This window comes from Prosopis cineraria, unplaced genomic scaffold (genome assembly GCF_029017545.1).
Source record: "Prosopis cineraria cultivar Desert tree isolate PC_DT_omini unplaced genomic scaffold, ASM2901754v1 PC3, whole genome shotgun sequence".
NCBI classification, from domain to species: Eukaryota; Viridiplantae; Streptophyta; class Magnoliopsida; order Fabales; family Fabaceae; genus Prosopis; species Prosopis cineraria.
Window position 1 is genome coordinate 8,135,118 of NW_026555334.1, and position 20,217 is coordinate 8,155,334.

Below are 20,217 nucleotides of genomic sequence, written 5' to 3' on the forward strand. Positions count from 1 at the left end.
TTTTTTTGGTGAAGGTTTTGTTATATAAAGACACACACACACGGTAATGAATATTATGTCTTTTGGATGACAAGAAAATCATTTGACCTAACTAAAGGCGATCCACTAGCCCTTCTTTTGAAAGAGTTGAGATCTGCTATTAAGTGAATCACCGATTTGGAAGATTTTGGCCCTCTAGGATTTTTTTTTGTTTTTTTGTTTGTGATATTTCATTAGTTTTTAAGGACTCAAAGCTTATCATAAATCTGCCATGGAAATCCAAAGCAAATCCAGAATCTCTCTTGGTCTGGAAGGATATCACTCAGTTGCTAATGTTCTTTCGTTTTCACTGGTTCGAAGAAATGCCAGATGGATGGAATAATTGGTGCGAGTCTTTAAATTGTAATTTTTGATATCTTTTTAATTGTATTAACTTAAGGTTTCATTTGCTTACTGTAAAAAAATGAAATGAAATTGATTGAAAAAATAAAAGTAAAAATAAGATGATCAAAGAGATAGATAAACACTTTCACAAAAGGAAGGGGTAATTTAATTTATAGAGTTGAGAATCATGATTCATGAAATTTTTTTGAGGATATAATGATTCCCACATTTCTAGTATAATATTAATAAATTTTATTATATTTATTATAAAAATGTGATTTAATTTATTTTTTATCTTAATTTTTTCAATCCGTTTTATTTTATTGCTTTTTTATAACAAAACGGAGCCTAAACAACTACTATTTGCCTGCTTGATTTTGTAGTTGAACTTAAATAATAAAAAGAAAAAGAAAAGAAAATCGCTCTACTCTACAGATATCTTTGACAAATGATTTTGATTTTTTATAAACATTATTTACACATTATAAACCATGCGTTTTTTTATTTAGAAAATACTTTGTATTGATGCTTAAAACCCACTTAAGGATTTGACAAGAAAATATAATTAATTCTTTGTGAAAAGTTTGTATGAAGGGAAAATGATAACATGGTGACTATATTTAGGATATTTGTTTGGTTTTCAGTTTATATCTAATAAGTTTGTGTTCGTTTGAATTTTAATTAGGTATAATAGATTATAAAAATAATTAATTAAGTGATAGATTTTAATCATAATTGATTATGTTATAGCGCAATCTGTTTAGATATTGTTTTTTAAAAATTAATTTTAACATAATTGAAGATATTTAAATAATTCAATTAGAATTAATTTTAGCTATATAAATTACTGTATAATTTAATTCTTAAATATCAAATATTAATTTTTTGAGGATACAAAATCTGAATTTTATTAAAAAAAAAAGATGAGAGAAGAGAGTTTGATTTTATTTTTATTAAATTATGTACTTTATTTATAATTTTTTTGTGGGCCTTTCTTTATCATTTTTTTTTAATAATTTTGGCAGAAAGTTGACAGAGAGAGCTTACGTCTTGTCTCAAAATCGATTTTTGAGCCTTTCTCGGTGTTTGGATAAATTGGCTGAAAAAATCAATTTTGGGGTAAAAAATTAATTTTTTCCCCTACTCGAACATACATTTTATTTAGAAGATCTAACTATTTATTAAATTTGATAAAAAGGCATCTCAAATATGGTTTGAATGTATTTTTGAGAATTATCTAAATAGGCCAAAGTCACTTAATTTTGATAATTCTTGTTTTATTGGGCAATAACAATAATCCCTAATTACAAGAGCCAATTTATTGGGGTTGGTGATCCTAATTATAATGCCCTTTATGACATATAATTGAGGCCAAAATTGAAAAGAAACAAAAATATGTTAGACATCAATTAACCTAACATGTTTAATTTCTTAATATCTGTGAATAAAAAAATCGAGTCTCATAATTAGGTCGGACAAAATTGAAAATACCAGTAGTAGTTTGTTAATTTGCTTTCCAGTCTTGTTTGAATCATTATTACAAATAAAAACAATTTAGGAAAAAAGTGAAGCGGATAAATGTTTTGTGAAATCTATCATTTTATTAAATGATAGATTTCATTTTATAAAGAAAAGATCATTGTCATAGAATATAGATAAGGATATACTCTCTTAATTAAAAAATATAAAATATTTTTAATCTCATCTCATCTCAATAAAGTAGTTATTTTCTTTTAAACTAGCTATATCTTTTTATATTTATTCTTATTAAACACCTTACAATAAATATAAAGTCATTATTCATAAGGATACTTAAAAAAAAAGAAAATAATTATACCTCAAAAGACTAAAAATACTTTATATTTTTTAACATTTAATTTTTTAAAAAAATATCTTACATTTTTAAACAGAGAGAATAATAGATATTACATCATTAACCAATACTTAAATTAAAAAATAATTGAAATATACAACTTTATTGAAGACATGATAGAAAATTTGTACATTTTGGAGGAATTCCTTATTCTCTCATTCATATTTGGGGGCCGAAGAAAATGACAATAAAAAAGCGAAAGACGGAGAAATAATAAATTCCTTTTTTTCAAAGAGGGACAAGAGATATTTCAAGTGCTCAAAGATATTTTTCTCCACTACGATTTCTCCACCGCAAATTTGGATCATTGAGGTCAAATTTTAACAATTAATTTATATTTGTAAAAACCATCAAATTTAAATTATTAAATTCATTTTAACAATCCGGACCCCAATATTGTTATTATATATTAATGGCAACTTATCTCGGGTATTTTAAAAAAGTTTTTGATATATTTATTTGACATAATTATATATTTTAAGATTTAAATTCAAGATTTCAAAATAAATTAATTTAATATTATTAACTAATTGAACCAAGCGTCCAGAGCCCCCCATTTAACTACTTTTTTTTTTTTTTATGATAACTGGAATTGTATAACAAAAATGAACGTTTACATCATCTTTTTGAAATTTATTTTATTAAAATTTTCATAAGGAGTATGGCTCATTTGTTTAAAATAAAAAAAGTAATTTTTTAGATAATGTATAGGTTTTATAAAAAGATATTTATATTGTATACTTCCTCCGTTAAAAATATAAAGTATTTTTAATCAAATTTTATCCCACAATAAAGTAGTTATCTACTTTCAAACTAATCATATCTTTCTATATTTACCCTTATTAAACACCCTATAATAAATATAAAGTCATTATTAATAGGGACACTTTTGAAAAAAGGTAATGATTACACCTCAAAAAACTAAAAATGCCTTATATTTTTTAACATCAAACTCCTCAAAAAATGCCTTATATTTTTTAAGGGAGGGAGTAAATGTTATAAAAAGTAAAGACATTGCTTTATATTTGGTTACAATAATTAAAAAAAGGTTGGTAATTAGTTATTTTTAGATATTATAGTGTGTAAAGAGGGGTATTGGCAAGGGCCATGGCCCCCTTCACTTTTTTTAATTTTTTCTTAATAAAATGTAGGGGTTATATATTTTTGACTTTCATAAGTTGGTACATTATAAAAGTTATGAAATATTAGATATAATTCTAATTTTAATTATATATTTAGTCTTTTACGTGTGTATAAAGCAACTATTTCAATAGCTTAAATATATGAGTGTCATAAGATTTACTTATTTTAAATAAGATAATGTTATACATGCTCTTAAAATATTGATGTCATTTTATTTTGTTTTCATTTTACATTTAATGAAAGAAATTATGAAAATTATTATTAATAAACTTTGTTAAGCACTGCAATAAAACTTTCAATATATATGAAATGTTATATACTTAATATCTATCATAAAATTATTTATCTAAAAGTTGAGAGGTTTAGTGAAGATATTCTTCTAAAAAAATTACTTTTTAAATAATTAAGATATTAAAATTTACGATATAAATGATTTTTACTCTAATATAATTTCATCTTATTAATATAAAAATTTTATGACAATTGAGCATTATTAATGTGTTAATATATTTATTTACTACTATTATCAATTAAAAGAATTAAATAATAAATTTAATAAGCAAGTAATAGAGTTTATTATATTAAATATAAATTTAGATTTCAATGATGTATTTAAATCATTTAATGCTCACAGGGATGATAAAATTTTTACTAATTTAATAATAATTTATATTGAGAAGGAAATTGCAAAAACATTTATCTTACACATAACAACTAATAATTTTTATCCCATAAAAAATCAATGAGATAAACTTAATATATATTTATATATTGTTATATATGTGTAAAATTGAATATAAATATATATGTTAAAATATTTATATTATGTCGGTAATATATATACATATAACTTTATTTTAATTATCATATACTCTTTTTATTTAAAAATATAAGGCATTTTTAACTGAATCTCACTCCCAAAAAAATAGTTAATTACTTTCAAACTAATCCTATTTTTTCATATTTATCCCTATTAAACACCCAACAATAAATATAAATTATCAATAGGTACACTTTTAAAAAAAGATAATGATTACACTTTAAAAGATTAAAAATGTTTTACATTTTTTAACATCAAACTTCTCAAAAAATGCCTTACATTTTTAAATAGAGGGAGTATACTTTATCATCTCAGCCTCTCTTAGTAAAAATTCCTAGCTCCGTCCTTGGCTTCATAGATTTATGTTTTATAAAAATAATTTATTATTTAACTATTTTAAAATTTTATTATTTATCTTTATGTATCTCCATTTTTTATGACATTTGCATTCATTTTCAAAATGGTTTATTAAATTAATTAGAAATATATTGTTATTAGATTTAAATTTTTTAAAAATTTAAACAAGGACAGTAAAATTTCAAAAAAAATAGTTTTTTGCAAAAAATAAATGACTTTTTTCATAAAACAAAAACTGAAACAAAGAAATTCCTCAATAATCATATTGTAAGCAAACATCATGCAACTATAGTTTTGAAAATGAACTCTTAGGCCCTGTTTGATATGATTGAATAGTTTTTGATGGAATTAAAATTGAAATTGGAATCAGAATTGGAATCAGAATTGAAATAGAATTGAATTATAAAAGTATGTTTGGTATGTCAGAAAAATTAGATGGAATCATTGTATTACTTTTGTTTGGTATGCAAGACATGGAAATGAAATTATACTTAAAAGACAAAAATACCCCTATATAAAAATTAAAATAAAACATAATAAAAACTTAATTGTGTACCAATAAAAACATTTAATAAAGGTAGCAAGGAAATACAAGAAAATCAAAAGTTTCCCTTCCTAAATAATAAAAAATCCAGTAAAATATTTTACAAAAAATATTATAAATATATAAATTATATACAAATATTATATATAATACTATCTTATATATATATATATATATATATTATAACATTTTATATATTTCTGAGGTGACGGTGAATGTGAGTGAGGTGAGGGTTTTATTTTTTTTGAGGGCAAATTTATCTTCTGGAATTTGTATGAGGGCAAAAGTGTCTTAAATGTTACAATTCTATAGAATTGCTCCCAATTCCATAGCTTTAAATAAGAAATTCAATTCAGCCTTTTTTATGGAATCAGGATTCCCAAGAATTGTAATTCATATCTACTAAACATCACTTTATTCAGATTCTTATCTCAATTTCATTTTCATCTTCACAATTCCAACCTACCAAACATGACCTTATTACTTTTCCCCCATCCCTGAATAGGATTGCTTAATAAATTAATTTTTTTTATATTAAATGGCTTTTTGTTGTTACGTGAAATTACACAATAATAATTAATTAATACTCAGAAGCTATCTCGTCCTTTTTAACTTATATTCTCTCTGTCTGTGTTTCTCTTTCACACTCTCTAGCACACACGACGCCCTATAAGCTCATGTCCAAAGAATGAAAGTTTGAAGCATTGACGAGAAAGACGAAAGCTTCTCAAACATGAACGACCACGGAAGGTAAGATTCAGATATTTCTCTTTTGCCCCCTAAAATTATATTTTCGTATTTCCTGCAGTTCTTCATCTCTTTCCTTTATAATGATCGAGGAATATATATATATATATATATATTTGTCTGTTTGTTTTTGTTTCTCTGTTTTTTTTGGGGTGAAAATTGTTTTTTTCTTATTATAAGTGTTATTTAAGAATACAAATGGAGAGACGAGTTTTGTTTATATTTTCATTTTTAATTATAATATACTCCTTTTAGTCCTATATATAAGTTAGAAAAAATTAGTTGTAATTTTACAAGTCACTTTAAAAAAAATTAATAATTAATTTTTTTAATTCTATTCTTTCATAATTTTCTACTACTAGAGTAAAATGTTATAGATAAAAGATAAAGTATTTTTTAAAAATGATATATTTAATAAGAGAAAATTGAAAAATAATTTAGCTGCATTTCTTTGATTTCGATAAGATAGTTAACCGGAGGATGTATGGGATATTTTTTGACAGAACAATATATATACATGTTGGATGATTTAATAAGGAAGCTGAAACATAGAAATTAATTTCTTATAAACGTGTTGATTTAATTTGGAAGAGTTCTTCAATTCGAGGTCTTTTTTTTATATAGTATCCATATTTTATTATTCTTTGAGTCTTGCTTTGCATATTAATTTATTATCAGTTTTTTATCTGGTGTCTTCCAGTCTTTGGGAACGGATGAGTTAAATTTTTTCTTTTAATTATTTTAGAAAGAGGTCAGTGTAGATTAATTAAGGTAGGCTGGTTTCCTACGAGGAAATTACATATATTTATATTTTTTAAAATCATATGTTTTTTTTTAAATTTCGAAACGTTTACAAATTTTCCAAAAAAAAGTTATTCAAAATTTAAAAATATGTGTTTGAATTAATAAAAAATATTTTACTATTCTTCAAAAAAATTAATAAAAAATTAAAATAATTTTAAATAAAATTTTAAAACTATAAACTTGAAAATAAAAAATATTTTGTAATTTTAGTAAAATTTATAGAAGTATATTTAGTTTACACTTCTCATAAGAGGTTTAGATGCCAGTAGTGGAGTTATTGATAATTTTGGTTAAAAAAAAAAGAGTTATTGAGAATTGGGACTAAATTGATAATTAAGGTCCAAATTAATAAAAATTAAATTTAAGCAACCGAGTCAATAAAAAAATAATTTTGAGAGACTTAAAGTTACAGTATCCTTAAAATTGTCTTCCCACAATTTCATATATAAGAAAATGTTTCTTCCCCACCAAAAAAAAAAATTCTCGTTAGCCCTGTTGATAAATTATGAATAGTATAACTTATTTTTTTCTAATGAGAGTCAAAATTTAGTTCAATAAATACAAAGTATGACTTATTATTTCTGCCTAGACATATGGAGGCTTTTAAATCTCACTATGTCGAGGTCTTTACCGTAATAATATCTATAAGAAATTATCACTTTATTTCTTTTTTTTTAGATAATAACATTTTTATTATTACAAAATAAAATCAAATAATACTTTCTCTATTTAAAAATATAAGATATTTTTTGAGGAGTTAGATATTTAAAATGTAAAGTATTTTTAGTCTTTTAAGGTGTAATCATTGCCTTTTTTCTAACAATTTCACTATTGATAATGAATTTATATTTATTGTAAGGTATTTAATAAGGATAAATATAGAAAGATAAAATTAGTTGAAAAGTAAATAATTAAATAAATTTAATTAAAATATTTTATATTTTTAAACGGAAGGAATACTATTTAATCACTGCACATCTTCCAATCATGCGTTTCTCTTGTGCTTTTTTTAATATTTTACTCGCGCATTTCATGAGAAATGTTATGGTTCAAAGCAGAAGAAAATAAAACAATCAATTCCTGTACTTTAACTATGTTTTTTTTTTTTAGTTTTATATATTTTTTGTTGTTGTTCATAGTCTTTTAGTTTGATTATTTTGCAACATCAATCTCTATAATTTTTAAAATTCACATAAAAAATCATGAATTAGCATTAATGAAGTTAATTTTATTAGGACTCTGCTAACATTTTTGTTGACATGATTAAACTATGCTAATATAGAAATGATGAAAATATTAGGTGTGATTAAAAATAAAATTAAAGGCAAGGGATTGTTTTATATATATATATATATTTGGCCTAAACGGAATGGGAGCTGGTGAGATTAGGTACACATTAACAAAATGAACTTTGTCGATATTAGCTCATGACCTTTATATGTATTTTTAAAATTATGAGAAACAGTGTTGTGAACGGATTAAACTAAAGGGACTAACAACGACAAAATAAAATTATCGGAAATAAAAATAACATGTAATCAAAGTACCAAAACATACTATTGTATTTTTTTTCTTTGAAGTAACTTCACCGCTAATTAATTAATAATTAATAAATAAATAATTTTTTTAAGAGACACTAGGGGAAGAATTGAAATTGAACTAGACAATTTTTTTATATATTGCGAAAAATCCAAGGTGAATTGGATTAGAGTCATTTGGTTAAACTATTCATACTTTTTGAGAAGTTAATTAAGCAAGTATACTTTTTGGAAAATTAACTTTTTAGGAAGTTTATGCATATTGTTGCATGTCTAATGCTATATTTATCATGGAGTTAAATTTACTTTTTTAAAAACAAATAAAATATTTTTCAATTTTTTTAAGAACAAAAGATTATAGGTGAATTGGGTTTCGAAAATTTATCAAGTTCAAGACATGGCTTTAGATTCATATCCTCTATCAGTAAAATTATCATATTAGCAACCAAATTGAACCTGCAACTTTGTGAGTCATAGATTAAATCTTGGTTAACTAGAATGTTGTCAACTAATTTTTAATTCTAATAATACAAAATTCTTGTTTTAAATTTAGTAAGTTTAATTATTAAAAATATTTTTTGAAAATTAATAAAAGTCTCCCAAAATTTTACTTAGAAGTTACTCTCCAAGTTCCATAGAAAATAGGGTTTCTAATTTTTCGATATATAATTAGTTATGTTTTAAACAAACAAAAGCAGGTCACTTGCTTTTGAAAATAAAGTTTTACTTCCCCTCTTCATCCAAAAAAAAAAAAAAAGTTGTATTTCCCCTCCTTACTTTCTCCATGCCAAGCAACCCCAAGCAAGGCATCATATAAATCATTCATATAAAATCAAATAAATCAATCTATCTAATATAAAAGCTCCAACAAGTTATTCTATTAATAAGTTACGAAAATTGTAACTTATTTTTTAGATTTTGAGCAATGCATGACCTTCATCTAATTTTTCATAAGAAAAAAAAATATTATCATGAGTATACAATATTAAAAAAAATCTAACAAACTATATTATTTATAAGTTATAAATAATATGACTCATTTTTTTAAATTTCATCTAAAGTAGGAGACCTGGTTTTAGTTGTATATCAGATTATAAAGATTCTCACAAACACTTTGGATGGTACTCCTCTGCTTCCTTTTCTTTTTCAATCAAAGTCTATAAAGTTAGTAGACAAAAAGTCGTCTTCCTCCTCCACACATCTTACCAACCCAACTATGGATGGTAATTGGTAACCATGAAATTATATAAAGTCAAAAGGCTTCATAGTTCCAGATTTTGTAAAGCCAAAAAGACGTTCTTTTCCCTACTCTTCCTACTTCACAATGAATCAATACAAGTTTATGGGCTCCATTAATTCCTTCATGCGCTAAAATTTCTCAAGAAAATGTTAGACATCAAGGATGGTTATAACATTTATAGAAAACAATCTTTCTTTCATGAAAAAAAAAAGAGATATTAGATACTGTATTCTTGTCATTGCTCATTGCCTTTCACTACTATTAATCTATTATTATTTGAAAAAAAAAATTACTCACTCCTTTAAAAAATATAAGGCATTTTTTCTAAGATGAAATGTTAAAAAATATAGATGTAATATTTAATGAGATTTTTCTACAAATAGCCTTAATTAAGGAGTGTAATTAATAAAGTTTTTTAATTGAGACATTCTATTAAATAAAGGCAAATATAAAAAGAGTGCGTAATTTTTAAAACAATTAATTAATTTATTAAGAATGTAATTTGGTTAAAATTGGTGACTTTAGAATATTGAATGGAGGGAGTATATACTTCGATTTTTTTTAATTAAAGTGCTTGTTGTAGATTTTTTTTTAAAATCAAATACTTGTCCAATTTAAAAAACAAAAAAGTATTTGTTCTCCTTTCTTGCCTTTGTTCGCTGCAATTCCAAAATTAGATTGCAAATCAGGCAGCCACATCCATTGAACAAGCATCTTGTGAACCTGGACTCAATCCTGACTACCTTCATGTAAAGCGCACTTCTCCTATTTACTAATTTAGCCTAAATCGTTTGAGCCACTGAAAATACCTGTTTCTTTAGTCAATAGAGATTGACAATTACAATTATGATAATACTAATACTAATATTATACTAATAATATTAAAACCATGTGAGTAGAGAACAAGAAATATGCCATTCTTTCCACAAAATTTGCATCTAGCTAGGCAAGGTGAAATTCTAATTCTTCTTTCTTTTTGGTTTCCTGTCCTTCTCGATATCTTGCTTTATTGTTTTTGACCCATGTTATCAGAACTGGATTAGATCAGTTGGACCAAGAATTGGCCACATATCTGGTCCACAACTTTTAAAAACTAGCCAAAATGTAAATCGGTTAAAATCAACCCAAACCATTTTTTTTTAAATCAATAATAAAAAAAACTTTTATTTTGCATTTTTATTTGTCTTTACGTTGGTTTTTTTCTTTCAATGTTATATATATCATAATTTATTAGTGGTTTTGGTTAATTGTAGAAGCTTATACTAGCTTGGTTGGATAACTAATATGGCATATTTGATGATTTTGGTGATTTATATTGGATAATAAATATTATTTTAAGTTGGGCATGTATGAGTTTGTATTGGCTTGACATGTACGAGACTAATATGAACAAATATTACTAGACATATTTAGGCATGTACGATAATATATAGATACATATTGTCCAAGTTATTTTTCGCACATGTATTATTTAACAATATTATTTTAACTGAGGCCAAGCCAACCACAACTTTGTGAATCAATGGCTCGACAAGTTCAAATACCGAATAGGTCCTAACAAAATTGGTTGAATCTAGTCTCCCTGGTTTATACTGCAATATCAAACCCTAAACAATTACATATCCAAATGTATTGTTTGTTCTAGAAATCAGTAGTCTATGACTATGAATCTAGTTTCTTCCACAAGGTCAAACCATGTCATATAGTGTGTGTGCGTGTATCACTTCACTACCTATTTGACATTGCCAGCCAGCACTTGCCACTTCTATCACTATATAAGCACTCGCTTTCTCACATGAGAATGCAACTTCCTTGGTTCTCTGCTTCTCAACCTTTCGGTATCTCGCCGTCCTCTTTTCATTCATCTCATGTTCGATCCATTACCTCCATGACACTGACACCACATGATTCCTGTACCATGCAATCCTGAAGTTCATATTTCACACAGCTTATTTATTCATCTTCTTCTATATCTTCATCTGCATTCATGTTAGTTTAGTGTTCGATAAAAAGAACATTCTTGAAATCACCAACTTCACATAACAAAATGTGGAGACTCTGTAGCTTCTAAAGAAGTTGACGGGGCACAAAAGAGAGCTCTATTGACATTATTCACTTTTCTGCATAATATCTGTTTGATTTTCAGGCCATTACTGATAGTAGCCATCTCAGGGATACATGAGCTGTCATTTTAGGGACGAGCTTGCGAAAGTTAAGGTAATGGACAAAATGGGAAGTAATGATGCTTCAAGTGGCATGAATGGAGATGATACCTTGTATATTCACAAGGTGGGAGCTCCTCCAAAGCAGAAGCTTGTAAAGGAGATCAAAGATGCAGTGAGGGAGACTTTCTTCTCAGACCATCGTTTACGCCATTTCAAAGACCAGCCAAGATCAAGGAAGCTTGTTCTTGGACTTAAAGCTGTGTTCCCAATCCTTGAATGGGGAAGAGATTACAGTTTTCATAAATTCAAAGGTGATCTTGTTTCTGGACTCACCATTGCTTCTCTCTGTATTCCTCAGGTAAGGACCACATCTTAGTAACGGTGTTATTCATATAAGTATTACCTTTAACATTGGTTTCTGGTTTTGGACTTAACTCATTTGCTGCTCCACAGGATATTGCATATGCAAAGCTTGCAAATCTGGATCCTCAATATGCACTATGTGAGTTTGGTTTTTCTTTTTCTCCCTCCATGCCACAAAACATGCAAACATTTTTTTTTTTTTTAAAAAGGTGTAATAATGACTTGTCTATGAATGTATCTTGAAAAGTCAGTAATGCAGTCCTGAGCAGTCAAATTTTTATGGGTTTCTTTCTTTTCTTTTGTTTTTTTTTTGGTGTGAACTTAATAGTGAACATTAATAAAATCTTATCCAAGTTCTCATCTTTAATATTGTTTGTTGGTCATTTTTCATGTACTGTCCTGTGTCATGTGTTGGTCTCATTGCTTATGCTTTCTTGCCTTCTGAGAAACTTGGAAATGTTAGTTCTTGAGTTGAGTTATATTATTTGGTTTTGGGGATTTTCCATCAATTTGTGCAGATTCAAGCTTTGTGGCTCCGTTGGTGTATGCTTTCATGGGAAGCTCAAGGGATATTGCCATAGGACCCGTTGCTGTGGTGTCCCTCTTGCTTGGAAGCATGCTCACTGATGAGATTAGTGACTATAAGAATCATGATTATCTCCGCCTTGCTCTCACAGCCACCTTCTTTGCAGGAATCACTCAAATGGCCCTAGGGATTCTCAGGTATGTTACTGTATAATTGTCCAACAATCCAAGTGCTTAAAAGGATGAGGTTATACATGTTGACCACTTTTTCATACATGAAATCAAACTGTTAAGTGAAGATTCATAATTCCCTCACGCCTCTTCACTTGAAAATCTGAACTAAATGCAGTAGTAAACTTGAGCTTTCAGTACTGTGTTTTGTTTCTTGCAGAGTCAGAATTATCTTAACAGAAACTCTGCTTGTGCTTTCGTTCTTTCTGAAATCTTGTATTACAGACTAGGTTTCTTGATTGATTTCCTATCCCATGCTGCCATAGTGGGATTCATGGCTGGAGCTTCCATTATTATTAGCCTGCAACAGCTCAAAGGGCTACTTGGAATAGTCAATTTCACCAAGAAGACTGATATTGTTTCTGTCCTGCACTCAGTTTGTAGTACAGCACACCATGGGGTAATTAATTGAACCCACCATCATTTGTAAAGGGCACATGATTTTTAAGAAAGCAAAATCAACAGACACTAACAAGTTTTGTGTAACATTGTCTGCTTTTACAGTGGAACTGGCAGACTATAGCCATAGGAGTATCATTCTTGATCTTCCTTCTAGGAAGCAAGCACATGGTAATAATTCCATTCATGGCTCTATATAATGCTATATTCATCCATTGAAAGTATATATCAAGTTTTTTTATGTGATGGACAGGCTAGAAAGAACAATAAATTCTTCTGGCTGTCTGCAACTGCCCCCTTGATCTCTGTTGTATTGTCCACGTTTTTCGTCTACATTACTCACGCTGACAAAAAAGGCGTATCAATTGTAAGTACTAACTCCAAATTTGGCCATGCAATTAAAGCTAAATGATCTTCAAATCATAATGAAACTACTGTATTTCAGGTGAGGCATATAAAAAAAGGCGTAAACCCAACATCAGCAAATGAAATATTCTTCAGTGGAAAGTATCTCGGCTCTGGTATTCGGATTGGTGTAGTGTCTGGTATGATAGCTCTCACGGTAAGATAATACTTGATGAACTACAGAATCATTTGCTTTTACAACACTGCAAGATATTCAAAGCCAAGTTTTCCAACTTTAGGAAGCTATAGCGATTGGGAGAACTTTTGCTGCTATGAAAGACTATTCACTTGACGGCAGCAAAGAAATGGTGGCATTAGGAACAGTGAATGTTATTGGATCACTCACTTCATGTTATGTAGCTACAGGTATGGAAGAACTCAACAATATCTGACGAAACAATACATTGTTTTGTCATGAGTCATCATCTTGATATGCATTTCTGGTGTTGATGTAGGATCCTTTTCTCGCTCAGCGGTGAACTTCATGGCTGGCTGTAATACTGCTGTGTCAAATATTGTCATGTCCATTGTTGTGTTGCTAACTCTGGAACTCATTACACCATTGTTCAAGTACACCCCACTCGCTGTACTGTCTTCCATTATCATTGCAGCCGTAATAGGCCTTGTGGACATAAAAGCTGCTATTCTGCTTTGGAAGGTTGACAAATTTGACTTTGTAGCTTGCATGGGAGCCTTCCTTGGTGTCATTTTCAAGAATGTTGAGATTGGCCTTCTTATTGCAGTAAGTATATGTTTGCCACATCTTTAGTGGGAGACAATCTTGAAACACTAGCTTATGCCTATGTTTGGATAACAGTTTGGAGCTCCAAACCCAGTTTTGTAAATTCAGTTTTTATTGAAAGCTTGTTCAGCTGCCTTTGCTAAACTCGGTTTTTTAAACTGAGTTTTTGCATTGCAATTTTGCCCAACATCACATGTGTCTATTTATTATTGGCTTAACCTATGCATGTACTTGTTTAAGATCAAGTTTTTGCTTGAGAATCTCTTGTATTTAGTTTGAGATATTTATGCAGTATTTTCTTAAATTTTTTGTAGGTGGTTATATCTTTTGCGAAGATCCTTTTACAAGTAACAAGGCCAAGCACAGCAGTACTTGGGAGGGTTCCAGAAACTTGTGTTTATAGAAACATTCAACAATACCCAAAAGCAACACAGGTTCCTGGCATACTGATTATCAGAGTTGATTCTGCAATTTACTTCTCAAACTCCAACTACATCAAGGAGAGGTGATTAATTTGAATTTCTCAATTCCAATATGAAATGTGAAGACAGTGTAAAATAAGATAGCAGATAAATAGACGAATCATGACTGGTTGAATCAACTTTTGCAGAATTCTGAGATGGCTGACCGATGAAGATGAAAAGAAGAAAGAAAACAACTTACCCAGAACAGAATATCTTGTAGTTGAGATGTCCCGTAAGTTTTTCTTTTGAAGTCAATTAATTCAGTATAGTTTTGCTGAAGGAATTAACTCGTGGAATCACAATACTGTTGCAGCTGTGACTGACATTGACACTAGTGGCATCTGTGCCTTTGAAGAGTTACACAAGAGCCTTCAGAAAAGAGAAGTCCAGGTAAACTCCTCTTCTTGTATCTGCTGCAACAAATATCATTTTTTCCCCTTTTGCTCCAGTATCCAAAGTCTTTGACCCAAAATAATCTAGTTAGCATCTTATGAGTACCTTTTCTAGAGTTAGACCTCCTATTGAAAATTTAATTGATGTTGCATTCTCAAGACTCAAACTCGAGACCTCTAATTAAGCTGGATCAACTCTTTAACCAATTGATCCAAACGCCTGATGATTATGAACCACCTATTATGATCCAAGCTTGGTAAAAGTAATATTTTTAAGTTGTTATGAACCACCTACTGTGAGATACATTTGGATCAGTGCTATTAGAATTGGACTAAACTAGCCAATTTAACTGAAAAACCAATGAACTTGTATCAAAACGGGTTTGGAACTCTGAGACCAATGATTTTGTTAGTTTTTTCTTTTTAAAAAAACTAGGGACGACTACAACTACAGATAGATACACACAAACATCTGGCAGGATCGAATCTGCAATCTTTCCTCTATAAGAAGGACTTTCATGATCCTATGGCATCCCGCCATTGGGAATCATTCTGTTAGGTTGTTGGAATCTTTTCAAGGTCTTCATAATACTTATTGTCTGCGTGTCTCTGTGGATATTTTTCACAGCTCGTGTTGGCAAACCCTGGGACGGTAGTGATGGAGAAGCTGCATGCATCAAAACTGACAGACTTAATTGGGGAAGATAAGATTTTTCTTACAGTAGCTGATGCTGTTGCTACCTTTGGTCCAACCATTGAATTGCCCTGATTCTTAGGCCAACTTAGCTTCCTTTGACTTGTGATCAACTTCACTTAAAGAAATTACAAGGGGAAAAAAGTTGTTTCCCTTGTAGCATTGAAGATATACATATACATATATAAATAACGCAGTAGTAAAAGAAAGCTGCAGTGTATAATAATGGTCATTTTGATCTATTATGTCAGTTTTCTTTATCCTTTAGAAATGGCCTTTTTTTCTTTTTAAATTTGATTCTATGTGGTATTGTGCTTTTAGTTTGATCTCGAGAGTATCTCAACCACCTAACAACACTTATCATCGCATTATAGGAAATGAATTGACTTTGTACTTGAGCTTTAACTCAATATAATTCAGTGCTTGTAATTTATAAAATTAAAGAATTATGGAGACTATAAATTGTAAAGGTAAAAATAACTAGGATTGAATTGTTCCAAAGTCAAGCACTGAATATAAGGATTGAGATTCAGTTCATGCCCTTGAATATATATATATATGTATGTACGTATGTATGTATTGAGAATTATGTATCAAACAGATGAACCATAATTACAGGTAATTATCAAGATTTAAGTCATCTGCGATTAAAAAAATAAAAATCTGTGGTAAGAAATGAATCAATTGCGATGTTTCATTCTCTGAGTTCTCAAGGAACTTCTGTTAGACCTTCTCTTCTGTTCCTCACACCGACTCTTTCTCGACCTGATTTCATCACTGATCTCAAGACTCGTCGCCGCCGCCGCCGCCCTCCTCAATCCTAGAACCTTGTAGTCATACTCTTCACGGAGCTGTGGGTTCGACAGCGTCTCATACGCAGCATTGAGCTGAACGAACACCCTCGTCCACTCCTCCTTTGCGGCGGCGTCCCGGCACACGTCGGGGTGGTACCGGAGCGCCATGGACTTGTAAGCCTGCTTGATCTCGGTCATGGTTGCCGCCTCGGAGCTCAGAGAAAGAAGCTTGTAGAAGTTGCAGCTGGTTTTGCCGCCTATGTTCACGGTGGTACTTGAATTAGAAGAACATGAAATCACAGAAACCCTCGCTGGCCTTGATGATAATAATAGCCGTTTGTTTGACAGTGGAAGAACTGAAGATGATGATAAGGCTGAGGATGAAAGATTCATGGTTGGATTTTGTTGAGTTTGAATCGTTTTTGGGGAGAAGAGTGTGTGTGTATTCTGAAAACTGAAAAATATTGAAGCTTTAATGAAAGCTGAAGATCATGGTGTGAGTGAGTGTGTGTATATATAATATATGTACAAGAAGAGAATAGTCAACTAGATGCTTTGAATGTAGGCTTGTTTGAAGTTTGAACAGGTTTTGGTGAGCATATTTATTTTTAACATATTAAATTTATGATTAATTTATTTAAGGAAGCCACCTTCTCAGAAAATAAAATGTTCACGTGTTGAATCATTCCGACCACGACTTGGGTTTTTCACTAATTAAATAAATTAGGTTTGCCTGGTGTTAGTTACATCGCTTCCTTAGCTTGCTTATCTTTATTTAACAGTATTTATTTTTTGTTTGTAAATTTTATAGTTTGTATCCATCTATCCATCTTACTAAATATTCCCTCCATCTTAAATTATAAGATATTTTACAAAAAAATTAATGTTTTTAAAATATAAGACATTCTAATAAAAATAAAATTTCATTAATAATATTTTTTTTAATACTATCATTCCCATGTATTATCTCACTTCAATATTCTTTTATTAATGAAGTATTAAATGAAGGATATTTTTAAAAGTTTATATTTTTATCTTAAAAAGTAAAGTTATAAAGTGTATTTAATAAGTTTTATTGATATGTAAGATTTTTTTAAAAAATATCTTATAATTTAGGATGAAAAGAGTACTTTTTTATGTATTTAAAGGTATGATTAAAAAGAATATAACCTAGTGTTAAAAGGATTTTGAGTCTCTAATAATTTGAGAGAGAGAGATAAATACATAAGTAAATACATAATTTTGTGATAAATTTACATTTTTATTATACTTATCACCTTTTTTTTATTTCTATGGACCTGTGTATATATCACACATATATAACTTTACACACACAACCACACACACAGATTCTAACGAAGAGGGAAAAAATTCAGACTACTTCCCAATCAATTCAACAAGGTAATTAGGAGTGTACACTATTTTTTATCACCATCTAATATCACATAATGTTTTGCAAGTTCATGTTAATCTAGTTAAGTTGGTAAGAAGTTTAGCTTATAGATCTCATAAAGGATGGCTTTCAATTTCATTATCGCTGTAAAATTCTTGTTGCTAGAAATTTTCAAGTATCAATATAATCACTTGTTTGAGTTATAAAGTTTGTTATAATTTTGGCAAAAAGTCAATAATTACCAATTATTATCAATATTCATTGCACAAGTGTTTTGACAAATCATACCACCTAACCTTCTTGTTTATTTTTGGCCAAAAATCACATGCCACCTACTTACAGGCTAATGGCTCACCTACTTTGACTGATACTCTCCAATTTGGCAATTTGCATGTATATATTTATTATTGATATTATATATAACAGTAATACTTCTCCTTCGCTGGTAAGAATGGGAATATGGGATGACTCTTGAGGTATTGATAAAAAAAAAAAAAAAACTCAATCTCCCTTGCGTAATAAAAAATATAATCTACTTTTTAAATATGAATAATATTTTATTTTCTCAATAAATATATCATTAAAAATATATTTATTTATTGATTATACAAAAATGGAAATATTTTAAAAAATTATTATTTACAAAACATTTAAGTTTTTTAAAGACCAAAATACTAGGTTATTATCATCAAGCAATATACCTATAAAAGTTAGGAAAATCATACTTTTTACAAACTTTTTACTTGTGTGTTTTAAAAAATTTAAAATATTATGTTATTTCTTATTTGAATTTCTTTTAAAATTAAAAAATTACATAAAACATAAAATCTGAGGTGTTCAATCAATTGCCTTTCCTTTGAGAGGCCATTAAAAAGAAGTAGAATTGTGTGGATGAAGACTATGAAGATGGTCCACCATAAAAATAATTGTGTATGTGTCTTTCTCTTTTTTCTTTTTCCAATTACGTTAGGAAAGTTTAAATAATCATCATGGACATCTACTCATATCCCACCCAACACTATAATTATATATATATATATATATATATACAGAGAGAGAGAGTTACATTCAAGGATTCGGATACTACTTACAGACAAGGACTAACAACAGTCCCATTTAAAAAAAAAATAAGTCACATTTTTATTTTAACAATAATTCATTTCATATCGGTCTTTGTTTATGAATAATTTTCTTGAGAGTTTCTTGGATATGATTCTCCCCCCACACACACAGAGATATCTTTTTTATTGCATGTATGTATTTTTATGTTAAAGATTTACATTTAAGATATGATTGAACATTAAATATAAGTACGGAGAATCCCATTTAGGGACTTAAAAAACAATTTAACTACATGAAGGGTTCAAAGGAATTTGAAATTCCTTTACAAGCCCAAGGGCCCTTCATGCAATTAAAATTTTTATTGAAATGTCATAAATACCTTTGCCTTTTTTTTTAAAAAAAAAAAGTTTCACTGTCACTGGTCACCTGAGCCATCGTGCCATCCATTAGAGCTTCGTAGCAAGCAAGCAGGCCACCATCATCGGTGGCTAAAGCTTTGGCTTCGTAGTCAAATTTGGTCAAAGAGGGCCAAGGGAGGATTTGAACCCTTGATCCTTAGTGTTGCAAAAGATAGTGAATTATTAAACTACCAAAACAATCTAATAATATATTACAGAATATTGTGTGTGTATATATATATATATATATATATATGTTAGAGTTTTTCTTTTCAAACATTAAAATGAGTTGCTGTTAATCATAGACATGCTATTATTCATATACAAACAATCACTTATAAATAAGTGAACATAACTTGTTCTTACATAAAAAAGTTGTTAATTTTTTAAACCTAACTTGTTTAATTTTTTAACAAATTGTTTCTTCAATATTGGTAGTATGCTAAATCATATATATGTATGTATGTATGCATGCATGCATGTTATAAATTTATTTTTCAAACATTTTCATGGGCTATAGTTGATCATAGACATATTATTGTTCATATCCAAATAATCACTTATAAACATATGAACATGGCTTGTTCATTCATAGAAAAATTGTTAATCTTTAAAACCCAACTTTTTTAATTTTTTTTAACAACTTGTTCCATCAATATTAATATGTTATCAATATTATGCTAAATTATATATGTACATCTTATAAATTTCTTTTTTAAGCATTTTCATAGGTTGTGGTTGATTATAGACATATTGTTATT

General features: G+C 28.6%; 2 protein-coding genes across 2 annotated transcripts; one reads left to right on the forward strand and one right to left on the reverse strand.

Moving 5' to 3' along the window:
* The first annotated feature begins 11,264 nt into the window (after positions 1-11,264).
* On the forward strand, positions 11,265-16,101 carry LOC129306882 (high affinity sulfate transporter 2-like). The gene is made up of 13 exons (XM_054947661.1): positions 11,265-11,952; positions 12,048-12,096; positions 12,476-12,680; positions 12,939-13,113; positions 13,218-13,283; positions 13,366-13,479; positions 13,558-13,674; positions 13,757-13,883; positions 13,973-14,259; positions 14,574-14,764; positions 14,870-14,955; positions 15,037-15,113; positions 15,744-16,101. The coding sequence occupies exons 1-13, from the start codon at positions 11,608-11,610 to the stop codon at positions 15,882-15,884; spliced, it is 1,980 nt and encodes a 659-aa protein (XP_054803636.1). The 5' UTR covers positions 11,265-11,607; the 3' UTR covers positions 15,885-16,101.
* Positions 16,102-16,449: 348 nt separating this feature from the next.
* Positions 16,450-17,192, reverse strand: LOC129306883 (chaperone protein dnaJ 20, chloroplastic-like). The gene has a single exon (XM_054947662.1). The coding sequence runs from the start codon at positions 16,994-16,996 to the stop codon at positions 16,490-16,492; it is 507 nt and encodes a 168-aa protein (XP_054803637.1). The 5' UTR covers positions 16,997-17,192; the 3' UTR covers positions 16,450-16,489.
* Positions 17,193-20,217: the final 3,025 nt, after the last annotated feature.

What these genes read in the sequence shown, in the direction of transcription:
- LOC129306882 (XM_054947661.1), top strand. Translation starts at nt 11,608, where the DNA reads ATGAGCTGTCATTTTAGGGACGAGCTTGCGAAAGTTAAGGTAATGGAC. An exon ending in GTAGTACAGCACACCATGGG is followed by an intron (nt 13,114 to 13,217) that starts GTAATTAATTGA and finishes CTGCTTTTACAG; the next exon opens with TGGAACTGGCAGACTATAGC. An exon ending in TTCTAGGAAGCAAGCACATG is followed by an intron (nt 13,284 to 13,365) that starts GTAATAATTCCA and finishes TGTGATGGACAG; the next exon opens with GCTAGAAAGAACAATAAATT.
- LOC129306883 (XM_054947662.1), bottom strand. Translation starts at nt 16,996, where the DNA reads ATGAATCTTTCATCCTCAGCCTTATCATCATCTTCAGTTCTTCCACTG.